Here is a 20658-nt window from a genome sequence, read left to right as displayed (position 1 = left end):
GTGTCTAAATGGATATGACTTTTGTCTCATGTAAAGTCATCCTGTTTCTCTACTGTAGTAAAGTTTTCTCCTTGTTTTGGATATATTGGTCTTGGACATATTGTACAGTTCAACCTTCTAACAAGCAAAGTCAATGAGGAAGCCAGAATCCCTTAACTGTGTTACTAACTCAACAACTGCAGTGATTTACTTAACAACTGTGGCAGGAAAGGCTGTAAAATGGGTGTATAACAGTAACACAATTTCTCCTGAGCAGCATTTTACTGCTCAGGCTTCTGCTTATCAAAACCTACAGATTGGTTTTCCTTCTAAATCATAAATTATCTCAACTCTTCTCCAGAGTAGGAGGATAACTATTGATTTGTAGGGAGGTGATATGCGGACTATTTAAATATAATCAATCAGATGATCTGTTAAAAAGATGGATTATTAGAATCATAGAATTAATCAAGGGCAAACTTTGTAATCATTTACCGTAATATCATCACATGTTCTAATTGTTTAGCACAAGATTATAATACCACTGCAGCTATGTTTCAGCATAGCTCTTTCCTCTGCATTCAGCAAAACTATTTGGTGCTTTTCAAAAATGCAGGATAGAAATGGAGTACACTGTCTTAATCAGCAGATAGAAGCTTTAGAAGGCCAGATCCTGAAGTTGAAATTCAAATACTTTGGCCACCTAATGAGAAGGAAGGGCTCACTGGAGAAGAGCCCAATGCTGGGAAAGATGGAGGGCAATAGAAGAAGGGGACGACAGAGAATGAGATGGCTGGATGGAGTCACTGAAGCAGTAGGAGTGAGCTTAAATGGACTCCAGAGGACAGGAAGGCCTGGAGGAACGTTGTCCATGGGGTCGCGATGGGTCGGACATGACTTCGCAACTAACAAGAAGCAGACAGAACGTGCTGCACCCTACAAGATAACCAAAGTGAATTGTTGATGCAGTGACTCAATTCATGCCAGATATGGGAATGGTTGTGTACCTACCACAGGCTCAACCCAGAAACTGACCCATTCCAAATTGATCTAGCATATTGTATGAATTTAGCCTTTTGAAGGGTAAGTTTGAAGGGCGATCCCCTCCCACATAAGTGGGGACAAATCTGCAGACTCAGGATACTACCAGTCAAGTGACATCTACTTTGGGGAAGATGTCGTAACTTGTTCAGTTGCAGTGTGTATTTGGGAATTATCTTAAACCACATCTGATGGTTTAATTCTCTCCCCGATTTCCCTTTTTATATTAGATTATGTTTGCCTGAGTTCCTGATGCTCTTAAGAATCAATTCAAGCAGTGGAGAAAAAAAAATACTAATTTATTTTGTTGCGGCTCCCCTTCAGTGTTTTTCTTCTTCCCCAGGAACATATTGGATTGCACTCTTATTCATTTGTTTATTTATTTCTTCATTGCCTGTTCAAGGTCCCCTTTGCAAGGATAGCAAGCTATAAAAACGACTCTGATCCATTAAGTCTTCGCAGGTCTTGTTAACAGTTTGAAGCTCCCATTCCAATTCTACTTGCTAGGAGGCACATTCCGGTTGGAGATGAATTCCATAATCATCTGGGGAAGACTTCTATTCAGCCATCTGATTAAATGAAGCTTTTACTCTAGGCTGAAGCAAGAGAGAGAGAGAGAGAGAGAGAGAGGAAGAAGAAGGAGGAGGAGGAGGAGGAGGAAGGAAGGAAGGAAGGAAGGAAGGAAGGAAGGAAGGAAGGAAGGAAGGAAAGAAGGAAGGAAGGAAGGAATCTCTTCCCACTTAGCAAAAAAGATCATTCTAGGGTTTATGCAGCTGGGAAGAGATTTCCTCTTGAAACCACAAAAAGGTCTTCTTGAATATGAGATGTTAATTGCACCAGGAATTTAGGCTCCCTAAGGATTCAACAGCTATGGCTCTCAGCAATAATTGGGATTAAGAAGGAAAAGGGCACATGGCTTCATGATGTTATTACCCCAATTCCTGAAACTAAAGTCTTAAAGACTCTTCCTTGGTGGCCAATAAAAGACATGCACACATAATTTTGGTCAAAAGAAGCTGCACTCTACATTGCCCATGGCTCAAAATGTTTGGGGACATTTTGAAGTCAAATATATGCAGGACCTGAAGGGAACTCACTTATGCACAGAAATGCACACAAAGGTTCATCGCTTTAACTTAGCATGGGTTAAAAAGAAATAACAAAGATGTTTGGCTAATCTGTTACAGCACTTAACTATTTCTGTTTTTATAATTCATGGGTGGGTACATATACAGAAGAATACAGAGTGAATGCTTCAAGACATTACCAGTTGTTCCAAGAGATGAGTTTAAAAGCGGGTATTATGTTTCTGCGATCTCTCTCTTTGGGGTAATCACATTGAGATCTTTGCAGAGAATATTAATGGCTTCTTCAAAAGAATGCAAGTGGTAAGAGCTGTGTGGCAGAGACTGGCCCTATCTGCAGACCCAATTATCAACCAGGAATTGGGTGACCTTGGAGAACAGTTACTGATCAGACGAGATGGATCCTTCCATAAATCTCATTGTCTCCATTTCAGGGATAAAGAGTCTTTTTGGAATGAGGGTAGATTCGAGATTTTGTATCTATACAGTCACAAAATGACTGAGATGGAAGATTTACTTGTTCATGCAGTGGATGCTGTTGGGCTGTGATCAGTCACAAAAACTGCTTTAGCACACTGCAGACTTATTTCCCGGAGACTCTTTATCATATCCATGGGAGCTTGTGGACTCTAGAAGTATTCTCGCAACTAAATATGATGCTATGCTTTTTTTTTTTTTGTAATATGCTTTTCAAGTAAGGTGAGACAAAAATTTTTCCATGATGTGCATCAAAGAAGCTTTGATCTTTTTTTTCAGCTTCTATAGGAAGTTTGCTGCGAAGATGAAATGAACTGGAAGAATGAATTGTGTTACATCTCCATTACACAGCTTAATGTTGTGTATGTTTGTCTAAAATGGAAGCACCTTGTCCGACCATGTTAGGTAGGGTCAATTCTGGTTAACATTTGGTTGGGATACCACCAGAAAATCCAAAAGCTTGGAAGCTTAGATACTCACAAACTTGTTTTTGATCAGATCAATGGGATTAAGCTACAGAAAAATTTTTAACGGGAAAGTTTCACAAGTAGCACCCAATTTAACTTTAAGCTTGTTAAGATGGAGTTTTCAAAATTCATTTACTAGAAACTGTTTTATGGACAGGAGAGGTAACTAACCAATATTTTTTATGATAGAAGAATGTGAAGATGTTCCAAGATAGTGAAATTTTGCAAACTATTATTCACTCTCTTGGTCTGAGAAGCCTATAACATTGGTACTACTACCCTTTCTGTATTATTGTCAAGAAAACTGTATGGACTTGTCCATAAGAAACAATGTGGGAAGACAAAAAGAGTTTATTTATCTTTCTATCTGCCCATTCATTTGTTAATTATCTGAATATTTTTATTGGGGAGGAAACAGGGCCAAATCATCTTTGTGTCATGGATTTTTGAATTTGAATTAAAGAGACTTTGGAAATGGATGCTAGGTAAATTGATCAGTGGACTTTTTAATTAAAAAATGTTTGCATGGTATAAAAGTCAATGGGACCATTCCAAGTGAAAGTATTAACAGAGCTTTGAATAATGTTGAATTGATTATTTAATTGGTTGAATCTTCTGATTAGCTGATTGACAACAACATTTTCAGTGTGAAGAGAAATGAGCAGATTGTTATTTCCTATCTTGCTTTGGAGAATAGGTCAACCCCTTCTACTCTGTGGCAAACCCTCAGATATTGGAAGACTGCTATTACATCACTCCTAGTCCTTCTCTTTGTTAGAATAGACATACCTAATTTCCACAACCATTCATTTAGCCTCCAAACCTCTTACTGTGTTCTCTTTGTTGCTGTTTTCTGTACTCTTTTTTAGAGTCTGAACATCTTTTTTGTGTTGCGGTGACCAGAACTGGGTGCAGCATTCCAAGTGTGATCTCCTTAGTGCAGTATAAATAGGTACTTCTTTCATTTCAACCGTATCATTTATCAGGACGTAGGTAGTGTGGCTTCTCTATCACAGCACCTTCGGAACAGTATCCTTCCAGAAATCGGTATGATTTGTGTAATTTCCATCCATAATTTCAAAAAGTTAATGAAAACTTGGGTGTTCTCCTGGGGTTAGCGTTTGAACCCCTATAGGATTTGTGCTTGTTATAGAGTTTGCCTTAGGATGCCTATGATCTCTTTAGCTCTGCTATTGTCCCTGCTTTTTCAAGTGTAAGCCACCTGGAGTCATTTGGAGTTGGGCAGCTCTCTAAATTGCATTACATAAATAAAATTAATAGCAGAAAGGTGTGTATGTCTTGTGTAAGAGCCAAAGCACTTCTCCCAAACTGATTTTGGAGGAACTCTATTCTTCTTAGGCACAACAGCAAAATTGCTACCGTATCTCCCCAGCATCTTGTAATAAGAGACAATTTATGGCCTATGATGGAAGGGAGAGAGAGAGAGAGAGAGAGAGAGAGAGAGAGAGAGAGAGAGAGAGAGAGAGAGAGAGAGAGAATGGTTATGTATGCTTACTAATCAACATGCACACGATTTAGATCACGCTAAAGCTAAACCAAATTTTAAAATCCTAGCACAGTCTCAGAGCATTTATTATTGCAATAGATAAAATAATTTAATGGACCTTAAATTTTAATGGGTGCTGAGATTTACACTTTAATTGTATTTAATTTAAACCATTCTGGGTTTTATGGGAGGCTTTTATCTTTCGGTCCACAAAGAAATAGCCAACTATATCTTTGCCTTGAACAACAGGGGGGCAGATGTCTTTTAGGCAACCTGTAATTATGGGCTATATTGGTATCTTTCATATCACTCCTTAGAAATATTTTAACTGAAGCAATTGGTGACTTTGTCTAAAACGGGGGGGGGGGACTTCCTAGCAAATGAAGGTAAAGTAAAGCATGAAAGAGAAAAGCTTCCCCAAATGAAAATGTCTTGTAATAAATGTGAACCAGGACTTCTACGTCTTGCTATTATCTCCTCAATTTTTTAAAAAGTAACACTTTTATTGCATGTTTATAGGCTGTGTTCACACAACACATTTCACCCATATAGTTAGAAGGCTAATGGCTGCATTCACGCAACTGGATACATTTCATTAATTTTAATCTTGTTTCTTAATCGTGTGTCTGTGTGTGTGTGTGTGTGTGTGTGAGAGAGAGAGAGAGAGAGAGAGAGAGGGAGAGAGAGAGATTCAGAAAATAGATTAACTTGTTAAGCATGTTTAGTATAGTAAATGCAGGAATTCACATGAGCATTGTTCATGCAGCTCTGAATTATTTCCTCCCCACGTGCTCTACACCTCCTTGGTACTCTCTCTTCTTTTCTCCCTAGATTGCCCTATCATGTTCCTCAAGAGAATTTCAAATCAGATTGTCATTCTCAGCTACTGCTCTTGAATGAATTCATAGTCATGCGTCAATTAATGTAGGATCAGAGGACACTGTCTCTTAACATTTCTGACTCAAAGTCCAATTAAACATCTGGAATGTCTTGAGGAATTTGTAGGAGCAACATGAACATTTTGAGAGTCAAAAGAGGACTTGTTCAGAGAGTAAAAGGTGAATGGGTCAAGAGCTTGCTTCCTTCCTTCCTTCCTTCCTTCCTTCCTTCCTTCCTTCCTTCCTTCCTTCCTTCCTCCCTCCCTCGCAGCTTTAAAACTCCTTTAGTTTTAGACTAATGAAAATTATATTGTTATTATTTATGCTCATTTAACCCACATATTTAGTTTGTTATAAACAAAATAGATATCGCTATTCACAATTTTTAAATTCTATATTTGCATTTTATTGGTCTGAGATTGTGTACAATATAAATGAATTCTACTCTATGATGAAACACAAATTAAACACCCTTCAAAAGAATAACCAAAATAGCTTTGTCTTTCAAAAGTCAATCTGACCCAGAATTCAACACAACTGGAAACCCCATTTAGATCACAATTCTATATACAGATTTTTACCATATCCAACATTTAGATTGTTCTGTTTTCACAGCAAAGACAAGGAAAGAGGCATATCATAATAAAACCATGATGAAAAAAAGCAGAAACAAACTCAAATAGCATTTATACTACTACTACTACTACTACTACTACTACTACTACTACTACTACTACTACTGATGATGATGATGATGATAAAGTTGGAAGGGACCTTGGAGGTTATCTAGTCAAACCCCCTGCTCAGGCAGGAAACCCTATACCATTTCGGACAAATGGCTGTCCAGTTTCTTTTTAAAAACTTCCAGTGTTGGAGCATTCACAGCCTCTGGAGGCAGGTGGTTCCACTGGTTAATTGTTCTCCCTGTCAGGAAATTTCTCCTTAGTTCTAGGTTGCTTCTCTCCTTGATTAGTTTCCATGCGTTACTTTTTGTCCTGCCTTCAGGCGCTTTGGAGAATAGCTTGACTCCCTCTTCTTTGTGGCAACCCCTGAGATATTGGAACACTGCTATCATGTCCCCCCTCGTCCTTCTCTTTGTTAAACTAGACATACCCAATTCCAGCAGCTGTTCCTTATGTGTTTTAGCCTCCAGTCCCCTGATTATCTTTGTTGCTCTTCTCTGTACTCTTTCTAGAGTCCCAACATCTTTTTTACATCGTGGTGACCAAAACTGGATGCAGTATTCCAAGTGTGGCCTTACCAAGGCCTTGTAAAGTGGTATTAACACTTCATTTTCCTGAGTTCGCAGTTCAGTTCTGGGCTCAAAAGCTAAGTGAAGAGTGTATATGATGGGGCAAGACATACACAAATGGGATGACTTCAGTGTGGGCAGAATAAGGAATATCCCTCATAAATTCAATATATTGTTGAAAATAGAGTGGAAAGGACCTGTGAGATGCGCAAAACTGACAAATTAAAAACTGCAGAGAATCTCCTTTTATTGTGGCAACACATAAATGCAAATGCAAATAATTGATTAGAGCCCCTGGAGCAATAGCTAAAGGAGTACCTCAATATTTTGAAAATTTGAATTTATTGGAGCTGAATGCCCTAATTTTACAAAAAAAAAAAAATTACTTTGCTTGGAATTGCCTACATCCTTAGGCACTACCTTAATCAATCTTAGGTCTTTGGTTAGGAACTGAACTTTTAAGTGTTCATCAGTTTTAGGCAGCAGATTACTCATCATCATTAATATATTTTGATCCTCTTGGTTGCATCACTCTCAGTTTTGAAATGAAGCATTAAGTGCATTGCAATTTTTTTTGCTGCCTTCAGGATGAGATGAGGCCAGTGGCTCATTTAGAACTTTACACTGAATTTAACTCAAACTGCTGAAAAATGACTCTTCAATCACTGCTAACCGTTTGCTCGGTGGGAAATTCCTGGCAGATTCCACACTTGTCTAATCCAATTTCCTACCATAGCAGACTTTTTTCCCCTCTACCGGACACGTAGCAGGTGACACAGAGGGCTTCAAGATGCTATTTGGGTGGAGCAGATAAGCTGGTTTCCTAGAGTTAGGGATGTATTGGCTCCTTTGGGGAAGAGGATAGCGGATAAATGCTGTGTGATATGCTGAAACAGTGATATTAGGAACCATCTGGAACCTCACCGTTGCATTTATGCAGATTCCACTCTTTTCCCATCACTGAGAAAAGGATGTCCATGTGAAGTGCCTCAGCATAAGTCTAGGAGATACATATTTTTTTGACCGATATGCGCAACTTGTTCAAGGCCTGCTATTTTACATGGCTATGAATTGGTTTCCAGGCTCATTAAATTAGAAGTTGTATTTGAATCCCATAGCCTTCTTTTACAGCTCTGGCCTAAAAGAGGCATGGGGTCAAAATGAAATTTGTGACTGATTTCTCAAAGGAATACAAAAGAAAAGGTGGCTTTGGAGCACTTTAACATGCTCAGACACACATAGTGAATTCTCTCAAAAGAGAAAGGAAAAGAAAACTTGCTAATATTATTCCGTTTGCTTTCACTTTGGCAACCAGCAACTAAAAGGTAGACAGGGAAAAAAAGGGTGGACTTTCCCTCCATTATATAAAAAGTCAATTTTGATGCTGATTGTGTCTTTTAGAAGAGGATAGATTTACCTGCTTCAGTTCGATAACATTGTTTTGCTATTGCCAAGATTTGGTTATGGAAAAAGAACAAAAAAATAGGGTTTGATGTTGAAACTATGTTTGCTTGTTTACATAGATTTAAAGAATGCCTGACTCCAACCAAGTCTGAGTGCTTTACTTCATAAAAAAAAAAAAAATAGACTAGAGACTAGACATTCACCTGTCTGAGACAGTATAGGTCAGTGATGGCGAGCCTTTTAGAGACTGAGTGCCCAAACTGCAACCCAAAACCCACTTATGCATTGTTGAGTGCCGGGTGGGTGTGGCCCATTGGGTGGGTGTGGTCAATTGGGTGGGCGTGGCTGCGGTGGTAAGGGCAGACTGGGTGGAACTAAAAAGTTCAATCAATCAATTCCAAATTTGCAAGATCTTTTTTTCCCCGCGAGAAGTTGAAATTGACTGATTGAACCTTTTTCTTTTTTGCACACGGTGGCGGAGGCCTAAAGGGAAAAGGTTTTATAAAACCCAGCTGAAGGCCTAGGACTGGGGTGATGGCGTGCGTGCCCACAGAGAGGACTCTGAGTGCCACTTCTGGCACTCGTGCCATAGGTTTGCCACCACTAGTATAGGTTCTGCTGCTTGAGCAGGGGGCTGGACTAGAAGACCTCCAAGATCCCTTCTATTCTATTCTATTCTATTCTATTCTATTCTATTCTATTCTATTCTATTCTATTCTATTCTGATTTTAAGTATACTGGGACCTGCAGATGATGTTTTGTTGAGGAGCAAACTGTGCAGGGGAAAGAGGCCAGCCTTCACAAAATTTGACTGAAGCTAAGAATTCCTCTTTAACAGTTTTCTTTCTTCTTAACCTTGTTCCCCTTATGTGTTCTTTTTGTTCTCCACACACTCACTGAAAACAGGCCAGATATGTCCAGAGGTTAAAAAAGTAAAGTTTGCACCCACAATATTGCAGTCAAAGCTCTGCCCCAAACAAAGATAAGATACTCCTACAGCAGGTTGTGATGTCAAAAACAAAAGCAAGACTAAGTAGCTGGAAGATTAGATGGTTTCTCCTTTCCCAACCTTTTCTTAGCCTGCAAATGTTTCTGGTTTGCCTCCACTGAAACTTTGTACAGAGTGACCCATATTTTGCATGCCTAAGCCTGTGGCATGTTAGAATATTCCTTTATCATGTGCAAGATTTGACCTCAGAAGGCTATGTTTAGGAAAAAGGGATACATAACCGTGTGGGAAATGCAAATAAGTGCATGTTCTAGTAGGGAAAATTGGCTTGCCAAATAGATACAATAAGAAAAGGAAAGAAAAACATTGTGCATAAAAATAGCTAAGAATTTCCTTGTGGCATCTTGTTTTGCTTAGGTTGCCAACTGAGACAGAAATTGTCTGGAACAGAAGTTGTGCCCTCACTCTAGCGAAGAGAATATTTGTTAATGTTGCACCAAACATGCGGGATGAGTATAAAGGTAGCAAGATGTGGAGCGTGACCTGTGTTTTTCTGTGGACTTTTGTGACTGCTCAAAGGGGGTGGTTTGGACACTATATAGATTTGTCAAGAGGCATCTTTACAGGAAGAGCAAATACCAGAAACCAAAAATTAACCTAGTTTAGCCCTATAGAAGGAAGCTTGGAAATGAGTAAGGCAAGGAGTGCAGGAAGGAAGAAAAAGCCTTAAAAAACAATGTTTTTTATTTTTATTTATAAACAATGTCACAATGTTTATTTCGTTTAGAAAACTTCATTCATTTATTTTTACTGTGCTTGGAGTGGTTCTTATTTTTTCCCCCCTCTTGCAAGCGGTTTCCATATGGCTAAATACATAGATTTGGTTTGTAAAAATCCCTCTAATTTGAGAAGGAGCTCACCCTGAATACAGGCTGATCGGAACAGGAAAGTAAAGTTTTATAGGAGTGGAAGACCAGAAAGAATTACAGCAGGAGAGGGAGAGAGAAAGTGTTTATCAAACAGCTGAGGCCATTCTCTTTTCTAGCCAGATATAATTATCAATTCTTAAGCAGCAAAGGACAAAAGAGGAACTGTCTAGACTATCTCACTTACAAGATATTGATTGTCCCAGTGGTAAACTGGTTAGTATAAGTGTATTTAGTTGGAAAGGTCATGAGTTTTAACACCTCGCAGAAAGCTATTCAACCTTGACATAAGTCAAATTATTGCAGTGTTGCTGAAAAAGACTTTCTAAGGCTCAGTTTTTCACCCCAAGGATATTTGTCTTTTATTCTTTGGAAGGATCCCTGTTCAAGACAAAAATTGCATGCATTTTATTTCTTCTGAAGAGTTGGATATTGCCCTTCTAGTCTCCCATTTTTGTAATAATAATCTCTTCTTTTTAAAGTAACTGATGTGGAGAATATTCGATACACGGGGGCAATTACTTGCTGTTGTACCAATGCGTGATGTAATTTGAATAAATATTGTATTTAAAATAAATTACATTTAGATTGTCCTACCTACATCCTTGACTGGATCTTGCCCATTTTGAGGTAGGGGCACTTGCACTGTAGTCAAAAGTCAGCAAAAGCTCTTGCAGCAATTTGTTTACACCAATAATACGTAGGCAAAGAGCAGAGGTGGCTATTGTCAACCACTGAAATGGTATGTGGGAAAGGCCTTGGGAGATGGAGTCAGGAGATGCTGCTTAGGGAATGGTCAGATAAGAGGCAGCATAGCCCATAGGCTGGATAGTAGGCTGGCCAAGATGCTTAGAAGACACTCTTTCTAATTTCTGAATCTGTAAAGGAGACAGCAGGAGATTTGTACTTTCAAATTTGCAAGATTGATATTAGCCTTATCTGATAGATCAGAAAGGAAATATAGCAAGATAACCTAATTCTATTTTATTGTGAAGCTACATGAGCAGAATCTTGCAAGCCTAAAAATAGGACTCTTTTGTCAACTCATTTACAGTCCAAGAAATTCCATCACTTTCCAAGATAACAAAGGACATCAGCTAACCATAGATCTGTGTACCAAGCTAAGAAAACCTAGCCACTTCAACAGTAATATATATTTAATATGATGGGCAGAGTTTTCCTCCGACATGTGTGGTGTTCTTTGCCAACAAACCAAAGTTCCACCAATTTGCATACAGAGATAGATACTACCATTAATGAATCTGAGAATGGAAGCTGTTAGTGAAGAAAGAAAAAAACTTTCAGGCACCAATTTAGATAAATTATCTGATGCTTCATCTATCAACAGATCAATAAATAAATTTGACTAAAGGGAAATGCACTGAATTATGTACCAAAGTACAATGCAGCATTTAAAGCTAATGGCTTTGAATTATCGAGAACTTCAACCATTTATCAAAGTGCAAAGAAGCAATTATTTTGGAAATATTGTTCCTTTTTATTTATCACAAAGCCATTTCATCCCTTTTAAATATTGCTATTTTGGTTGCTTAAAGAAGGGTTTCTGAAATGAGGGAACGGAAGGAACACAGTGGTAATGAGCTGATCAAAGAATCAAGGCTAGATTTTTGTTGTGCAGGAAAGCCAGTTTAGTAAAACAATTCCGCTTGGGAATCTAGTGTACTCCTTTCTTTAGCAGCTTGCTAAAAATATATGATGGACACAGCAGCGAATAAGGGCACTCTATGTATGTTTTAGGAACACAGATTGTACTCGATCTTTGGATAAGCTCTCAATTGACATACACCCTCACTTCCTTCTAAAATAAGTGGCAGTTTCCCTGGGTTTACATAATCCCAGGACAACAGGTTTTTGAATTAGTGGTGCCAGCAATGCCTCCATGTTCCACGTTACCACACCTCTTTTAACATAAAAGCACAGGTGTCATAGAATCTTTCTTGCACATAAATGGAAAACAATGTAGGAAATGCATGTTATTCTGAGAGGTGGTGTGCAGAATAGATTCCAGATTGGCTTGGAATCTAGATAGAGGAAGATGCGATGCTTCTGCAGTTTTTGTGTCACCAAAATAACAGAAGAAAGCAGCTTTGAGCTTTGTTTTGCTTTGCACTGAAGGTGCCAGAGCAGAGAAGAATTAAGACACGGTTGAACTCTTTGTATACTTGAATGTTCTCTTATCTGTCTTAGCCATCAGGATGATGAAAATGAAGTGTACAGCCGTAGAATGTCCACTGTTCCTTACTGAGTACATTTTGGGTATGGGAGTAGAAGATAATCTAGTCTGCCTTGTGAATGAGGTTATTTAAAAGGCCTATTCTCCAACCCAAGACTTTTTATGGAAACTTCATGTCATCCAACAACCGGTTATTGAGTACCTTCTCTGTTGCAGCACACAGCAGGAATATATTGCAAAATTTGTGTGTTAGTAATTATAGAACATTTTTATTGCACACCAAATGCATCTTCTTGCATTACATACCTTAAAATATGGGTTAGTATTATTATCTCCTCTAATGTAATGAACACTGAGCTAGTCACCACAGTAGTTATTTGGCTAAAAATGTAGAGGGAAATTCATTATCTGACCTTCATGAGATTTCAGATGAGATTCTCCTGAAGGCTGAGCTCCTAACTGTCAACAGTCAGGGGAAATGCGAAGAATGGTCCAACACTTTTTCTTCATGTGGAGAAAAGAAGAAACTGTCCACCTTTCTCCTACGAGGTGGGAAACACTTTTTCTCTGGTCATCCAGGAGAATATTTTCCACTTGTATCTAATGTATTGTAGACGCCATCAGGAATGTGTGCTTATCTCCTTAAAGCTTCAGATAACATCATTTGGTCCTTCAGGGTGACAGTTAAATCTAGAGAGATAAAATCCATTCCTTGGACTAGATTCAACCCTTTCCCTGGAGCAATCAAGAGCCCTGAATATATCTGCTGAAATTCTTAATGATTATGTTCATTAAGCAAATTATTGTTACTCGCTCTTCTTTATCCCAGCCTCACAAGGGCAAATGAGAACACAGCCTTGGAAGAAGTAAAAGGTCAAACCAACCGACTCAAATGTAAAGGAAAGATATCGGTAAGAACATACATCCTTACAAATGGAAGGATTGTGATATAGAATTAACCATTATTTTATTTGCTTCTTTATTGCAGATAACACAATGCTGGTTTGCAGATGGCTTACAACGAACTCCTGGCATGAAGAGTAAAGCTACAAAGCACAAAACAATGGGGGAAAAAATAAAATCCTACAGACAAATGAACTTGGGATAGAACAAGGGAGAAAAAGTGAATTTTCATGGCATCGAAGAATTCTTTATTTTTTTCCTCAAGTTTTCTTTTCTTAAAAAACAAACAAAAATAAACAAAAGGAACTAAGACATTGACAGGAACCATTTTTCTTCAGGTGACAGTACTCAAGCATGTTCTTTTATTACATTTAACTTGAAAAAAAAGAAAGAAAGAAAAACTGAATGAACATAGTGCTGAGTGAACTGGGCCACTGGTGATGATATTTGCTGTACATCCAACTTTCCTTAAAATTCCCAACTTTCAATCCCTCCGGTTACTTACACCCTATGTGTTTGTAAAGAAACAAGTTCACCCTGCAGTATTTAGAGAATGGTTTGCAAATGTATCTTTTAATATCATATTTTATGGATATTGTACTATATATATTTAACTAGAATGGGCGTAACCTGGACTTTAAGAATCTTCTCCTTTCAGGCAATTTTCATTTGCTATCAAGAAGACTTTTCGATTATTTAATACTTGAGCTTGTTTTACTGAACTTTTAAGTGCAGAAAGCAAAATCAGCCATGTGCTATTCTCCTCAGAGAGGAGAATCCAAATAACAAACTGGAATTCCTAGGGGGTTATTTGAAGTCTTTATGTGTGTTTTATTTTTCCAAGCAGAGTATAGAAATCAAATTTCTTCAAAGACCAATTTAACCCATTGCAGAAAAGTAATTGTTTTTAGGAGCAGGGATATCCCTGGTGTGTGTCCCTGTTTTAAAACATACTGTCAGGCACTTTATACATTATTTTCTTGGATGAAAACAAAAAAAAGTGTTGGGCAGTGACATTATGCTTGCAAAATTGTAATATGCAATTCAGCTTCTGCTTCTTTCCCCCCAAAATATGCTTGCAGAATTATTCACTGACTTTTTCCAGGACCTCTATTGGATATTTCCTTCACTCTCTCTCTCCCTCCCTCTCTCTCTCTCTCTCTCTCTCTCTCTCTCTCTCTCTCTCTCTCTCTCTCTCTCTCTCTCTCTCTTTTAAAAAAAATCAGTTCAGACTGTAATTATGGGAAACAAAGCTATTATGCCTATCTCAATCTTTTTTTTCTTTTTTCTTTTAAAAAAAGTTCAGACAGTAATCATACGAAGCAAAGCTGAGAGAATTAAGCCTAGCAAAATTACGCCCGTGCCATTCATATTTCCCTCCCATCTGTTTTTCTGCTGGTCATGATTGCTATCATTTCATTTAATGCTAACTAATCTGTAGCTCTAACCTTCTCTAGATGATAGGATTGGAAGATTTCCAATATTGGCACGTTTCTTTCTCTCCACCTCCCTAACACCCCCCACCCTACCCCCTCCTCTCTGTCTGAAAATATATATATATATCTATACTCTGCATGGGTTGGTCTTTCTCCTCCTTACTTGCCCTGCCTGCCAATTCTTTCCTGGATCAGCTTCTCGCTGAGGTCCCACAAGGCAGCCGCATCCATTCCGTTCTGCGCCTGTTGCGATGGCACGCAGCGACAGCAGTTGTTGAAATACATCCCTCCCAGGCCTTCCAGTTCTGCTGCGACAGCACAGTAGACAGTGGTGGCAGCTCCTTGTTGCTGTAATTAAAAAACAAAACAACGACAAAAAAGAGTGAGGGGACATGTTGTGAATGCAAAGGTTAAAACCAGGCAGGCTTGACAAAGCCCGTGTGCTCATCAAGGGCAGATTAGCAACTTGGCCTGGATTCAGAGTGAGTCCAGAAGGGCCCTGCCCTGCGCCATCCATCTTATAATTAGTGATGTCTAGTTAAGTGTGCGTGAATCCATCTTTTCTCATGATGAGTAAGGATGCTCCTTTAAGTAGTAGCTCAATAAAAGTAGCTTGAAAATCACATGAATTCTAGCCTTTTCCCCCAATCAATTTGATGAAGTGTTTTCCAGAAAGGAGCATGATTTAAAAGGGAGGAGTGGATGGCTGAAACCAGCCTAGGGCCACTAAAGTTGATAATCTGTTCCCACGACTGACACAGAGGTTTTGTTAGCATTTGAGGTTAAAAGTGAATGTAATTTGAACAGCTTCAGGATGAATGATTTGGGGGGGGGGCTCTTTTCTCTCTGCCTAGGGGTGGTTGTTTTCATTTAAATTGTAAACCAAAGCTTGAAGATGTGAGCTTGCTAGTTGTTTTGGGTAGCTAAACTTGCCATCTCATCTCTAGCAAAAAGAGATAGAGAAAACAACAAATAAGACCCTCTATGGCTGTCCTTTGCAGTGAGGCACAGTAGGGGTATACATCCAGGTACAGATTATGAAGTGCATAGACGAAGTGACAACAGACATAATTCCAGAGAAGATGCACAACCTGTGTTTGTTTCGGATTCACCAGCAAAGGTCTTTCTTGCTTCACCCCTATGAATAATCATTCCTGAAATGAAAGATCTTCTGCAAGATCTCCCAACTTTTTTGCTGGGGGGAGAAAAGAGAGGTGGGAGACTAAATCAGCAATTTCATGACCGCAACTGGGGCTAGGAGAAGATACCAACTCCTGTCATAGAAAGGAAGGAGATGTGCTACCTTGCTTCTAAATGGATTGGATGCCTATCACTTGGCAGAAGTAAGCATTTGGATTGGATGAAGAGATCCATCCAAAGTGTAAAATGTTGCCCCAAATATTTTTACATTGAAAAGAATTACCCCACCTGCAAATCTGTTGTAAACTTCAATAGGACAGTTCATTTGGAGAATGAATTTGAAATTAGGTCACCCATCCTTTGGGATTTCAGATCCTGATTGCTGAACTAGGTAACTGATCACTCTCTGATTTTTTATTCCAAATAAATCTAAGAGATGTCCACCATGTCAGCGGCATAGAATGCAATTGGAAATGCTGAAATTGTCTATGTGCATGCACACACATATATATGAATGAAGTCTTAATTGATGAAAAAGGATCTCTTCTAATGAATATCTGTTCATTGGGGAATGATGTGATAGTGCTCATCTAAAGATCTAACCTGTTAAGGTATGGACTTAAAACTAGTTCTGGAGGTCTCTGTTCTGACACAGTGGGAAAGATATTAAATTAGGGTGGAGTTTCAATTGTCCAAATTTGTGGAAAAGGATGGAGATTTGCTTTGTAATCTATTTAAAGACATTCTTATATTCCAATAAGACACTTTCAAATCTAGAATCTATAAGCTTATTATTTTCAGTGGAATATCCTTTTTTTTGTTTTTGTTTCTATGTTTGGAAATGTGTTGCATTCGGTTTTTTCTAGCAGAAGAAACAAAAAACCTTGGTTAAACTACCTACTACTACTTTTGTAAAAATATGACATAAATTAATCATAACCCAGTGCAGAAACTTACTCTTTTAGTTAGTGTTTCAGCAAGTCTGAATAACTTTATACCATAAATATGTTATGTTATAGATCAATATAAAGAATAGCTGTCCTTTCCATTGCAATTTCTAAATATTGCATTTCTTAAGGGTAGAAAAAAGCTATTAACTATGCAAAATATTAATTTTCCCTTGCCTGTCAAACTTCATATTATCCAAATTTCTGAAAAGTCTGACTCCAATTATGAAATTATAAGGGAGATTTCTTATTAACTGTTATTTATCCTAGTGTGAATATAGTTCTTTAATATATATTTTGGGGCAAAGTGGGGATACAAAATAAAAGCAAATGTTATTTAAAATATTATTATTCATAACAATGACAACAGAAGAAAAAAAAAGGCCCATTGAGAATTAATTGTATGCTTTAAACACCCTTCCTCATTACATACATCACATATTGCTCGGGCTATGACCTAACTAAATTGAATGTTTGTCAAATAATCACAGGCATTTTAATTAGAGCTGTCACTGAATTAAAGGAATTTGAGTTGTGTAATTGGATGAGTTTAGTCAATTGGCTGCCTTTGTGTAAATTTGCATAACCTAATTTGTGCATGTGTCTACTTACATAAGACCAACAGAACTGAAGGAAGTCCTATTTCTTTTGTTAGAGATATTTTTTTCCAAGAACACGATCTGTTCAGTCTTGGTTTTTTGGTGGAATGAGCCAAGGAAATTCCTCCAAGTAGGATGCTAATGAAACAGCTTTTGATTTCTATATTAGAATCTAAATTTGTTGCCTGAGTGGATGTAGCTGGAGAATGGCAAAGTCCAGTTTAAAGAGCAAGGGGAAATCCCTTTTCTTTGTTGTTGTTAATTGCGAAGTCGTGTCCGACCCATCGCGACCCCATGGACAACGTTCCTCCAGGTCTTCCTGTCCTCTACCATCTTCTGGAGTCCATTTAAATTCACACCTACTGCTTCAGTGACTCCATCCAGCCATCTCATTCTCTGTCGTCCCCTTCTTCTATTGCCCTCAATCTTTCCCAGCATTAGGCTCTTCTCCAGTGAATCCTTCCTTCTCATTAGGTGGCCAAAGTACTTGAGTTTCAACTTCAGGATCTGGCCTTCTAAGGAGCAGTCGGGGTTGATCTCTTCTAGGACTGACCGGTTTGAACGCCTTGCAGTCCAAGGGACTCGCAGGAGTCTTCTCCAGCACCATAGTTCAAAGGCCTCAATTCTTTTGCGCTCAGCCCTTTCCCTTTTCTTAAATGAACCCAATTAATCACAGGGTTTCATTAAAAAAAAACACAACTTGCTTGGAAGTTCTAAAGGCTTGATTTGAACAACATTAGTTTGGATCTGTTCAGTTCATTGGCTACATTCAGGAATAGCGCAGCAGCTCTGGAGAAGTAGAATACAAAAAGTATACTTTTTGACCTTGCTGGTTTATCTACAAATTTGGAAGGCTCATGGGTGACCCTTTAAGTGATAAAGCCCATCCTCTGCTCCCCATTCTGTCAAGAAAGCCTTGTCCAGTAGATAAGGGACAGTTGTTCTGGAATAATGCTATTTTAGGAAAATTGCAAGACATTTAAAATTGTGATTTGTAACCAAGCTGCCATCTTGATCACTTAAGGAAAGGCACCGGCTAGAACCACAAGACCCATCAGCTGCTCAGGATAAGGAGCAACTCCAAAAGGACCATATTCCATGCCCCATGTCCAAAATTCTTGCCAGATGGATAAAATATTGTTTGGTTAAAATTCATAAATTGAGAAGAGATAAAGAGGGAGAGCTTCTTCCTTACCATCTTTCTAGTTCTAGTGTCTGTTCCAGTAGGAACCAATTAATGGCCATCCTCCACACTGCTGACATAAGATAAAGCGTCTTCTAGGTTCGTTGTTGGTGCTTGCCTGTACCAGGAACTTTGTACCACACCAGGACATTTTGTACTACCCCTTTAAACAGCTTAATTAAAAACTTCTCAGGCAATGATGGTGTGACTTGTTGCAAATGGTCTTCGAGGATCTATTGTGACTTTTTTTAAGGGAAAAATTCTGTAAGTGTTTCAGCAATCTCAACAACTTTTGTTTCACTTCTTTTCAATCAAAAGATTGCCTGTTCCATATGCCATTAATGATTTAGGAAGAGGCCCATTTGTATTAACCTCTGACAAAATCTAGTATGTATATGTGTGGAAAGATGTCACTGCAGTTGTTATGCTAGTAACATGGTTGTTAAGTGAATCTGGTTTCCCTATTGAATTTGCCTGGCAGAAGTTTACAAAAGGGGATCACGTGACCCCGGAACAACTGTCACAAATATCAACCAGTTGCCAAGCATCCGAATTTTGATCACATGACCAACGGCTGTACGTGTGAAAAACAGTCACAAGTCACTTTTTCTGAGCTGTTGTAACTTTGAATGGTCACTAAACAAACTGAGCACTGCCTATATTCAATGGGCAAGAAGATATGGGGAGAGTTGACGAGTGATCTCAAATAGCTAAGGAAGTTCCTTAAGATATCTGGCCTTTTTTTAGCATAGCACAGTTTTTGAAAGATATTAGAGTCTCATTCAGTATAGAATATTAGTAGCTGGTTACTACTGCACAGGCATTTTGGGTGAGATGGATAATTGCAATCAATTAGGCAATGAATACAAATTAATATTGAACTGTCTTAATGCTACAGGGGAAGAGGGCATTTTCATAGGCATGTGTGGTTTTTAAAATCTCATTATTATAAGTAATGCAGCCATTAGTATTCTAATATAGTCTAGTGCTCCTGGTGGAAAGACATTATAGGCCTAATGTTTAGTTTTCAGACCTTGATGTTTTCAAAGTGGTTATGTTTGCTAAAATTAGCATCTAGTCCTAAAACATAGCAACTCCGTACACACAAAGGAAAGGAAAGGAAGGAAAGGAAACTTTAAATAACAAAATCTAGTTAATTAGTTCTAAATAAGGAGGTGAAAAGTCCCAGTGAGCTTTAGAGCTGTATGAATGAAGAACTATTTATAAAAGTGATGTAATGATGATTATAGCAACATTATAACATGAAGAGAATCAGTTGAAAAACTACAATGCACAGTGAGTTCATTAGGACATGTTTCTGAGTTCATAGCAGGTAATTCTCAAGTAGAGGAATGATTTTTAGATATTCCCCATTAAAATGGCCACAGTTTGTGACTTGAGTGTGGATACAAATGCTTTCAAGGAGAAAGAGAGATACACCAGAAAGATAAAGTAACTTGATGGTAGTTTGAATTTCCAGCAGGCAATTTCCAAATTTGGGGGTCTGGGTATGCTGAATTTTTATCTTCAAAAGGCAGTTGTAAGTAATCTACTTATTTTTTTTCTAATACACTTCTTGGTTATTAATTCCAACAACAGTTTAGTAGAAAGACCGAAAGCTACTTGAAAACATGCAAGGCATTTTAAGTTTGTAATTTTTGAGGTTTATATACTATATATGCAAAACATTTGCCTCATGTATTATGGGACAAAAATTCTCAATGGCAGGGCATTAGAAATTACAGTACTGTATCTGCAATGTAGTGCGACAACATAGCAGACATTAAAAGCTCAAAATAAACTGTATATGCAATTACAAACTGTATATGTATTACAAAATATATGTAATATATGTAATACATATGTTTTTAGAAATCATTATGGCATTTGTATTAGCCCATTACCAATATGAGTCTCCTTCCTGTATTAAAATAAAATATAATTTGCCAGCACTTTATAGAAGATTAATTGTTCGGAGATCAGATGTGTATCTGTGTGGTAGACTTAGAGATGTGTTGAAAGGTTGTTTTTTACTTATAAAAGTGCAGTTTCTCAAATAGAAAGTAATTTGATTTCATTCTAGTTAACTATGACTAATTAACATGCATAAGGGAGCTGGCCGATAGATATAGCTTGATCTGGAATTTGATTATATTTGGTAAGGAGAGATGGTATAGTTTTTATGATTGATATTTAAGAAACCAAGGTAGTGAATTCCATATATATATTTCTTTTGACTTTGAATTTTCTGTTGGGTTAGATGGCAGCTTCTGTTTTCTAATGATATTTTT

The 20658-nt window shown here is 38.0% G+C and overlaps 2 protein-coding genes across 6 annotated transcripts in view; one reads left to right on the top strand and one right to left on the bottom strand.

Moving 5' to 3' along the window:
• Nucleotides 1-13265, top strand: part of MAF (MAF bZIP transcription factor) — a 170017-nt gene extending 156752 nt beyond the window's left edge. The window contains exon 3 of the mRNA XM_039327481.1: nucleotides 13148-13265. The gene's annotated coding sequence lies outside the window, so the exon portion shown is untranslated. The remainder of the gene's footprint in view (nucleotides 1-13147) is intronic.
• WWOX (WW domain containing oxidoreductase) overlaps nucleotides 1-20658 on the bottom strand; it is a 490323-nt gene that overhangs the window by 46462 nt on the left and 423203 nt on the right. For 2 of the 5 annotated variants that reach the window (XM_039327474.1, XM_039327475.1), the window contains exon 9: nucleotides 14662-14846. In XM_039327474.1, the coding sequence (XP_039183408.1) occupies nucleotides 14662-14846 (185 nt within the window). Of the gene's footprint in view, nucleotides 1-2415; nucleotides 4471-12794; nucleotides 12850-13099; nucleotides 13438-14661; nucleotides 14847-20658 lie in introns of those variants that run through there. The other 3 variants (XM_039327477.1, XM_039327476.1, XM_039327478.1) reach the window with 3 other exon arrangements.

This window comes from Crotalus tigris, unplaced genomic scaffold (genome assembly GCF_016545835.1).
Source record: "Crotalus tigris isolate CLP2741 ecotype Arizona unplaced genomic scaffold, ASM1654583v1 scf7180000024362.2655971311:6658466, whole genome shotgun sequence".
Classification (NCBI taxonomy): domain Eukaryota; kingdom Metazoa; phylum Chordata; class Lepidosauria; order Squamata; family Viperidae; genus Crotalus; species Crotalus tigris.
The sequence above is the reverse complement of the archived record's forward strand: the minus strand, read 5'-3'. Positions and strand labels throughout refer to the sequence as shown.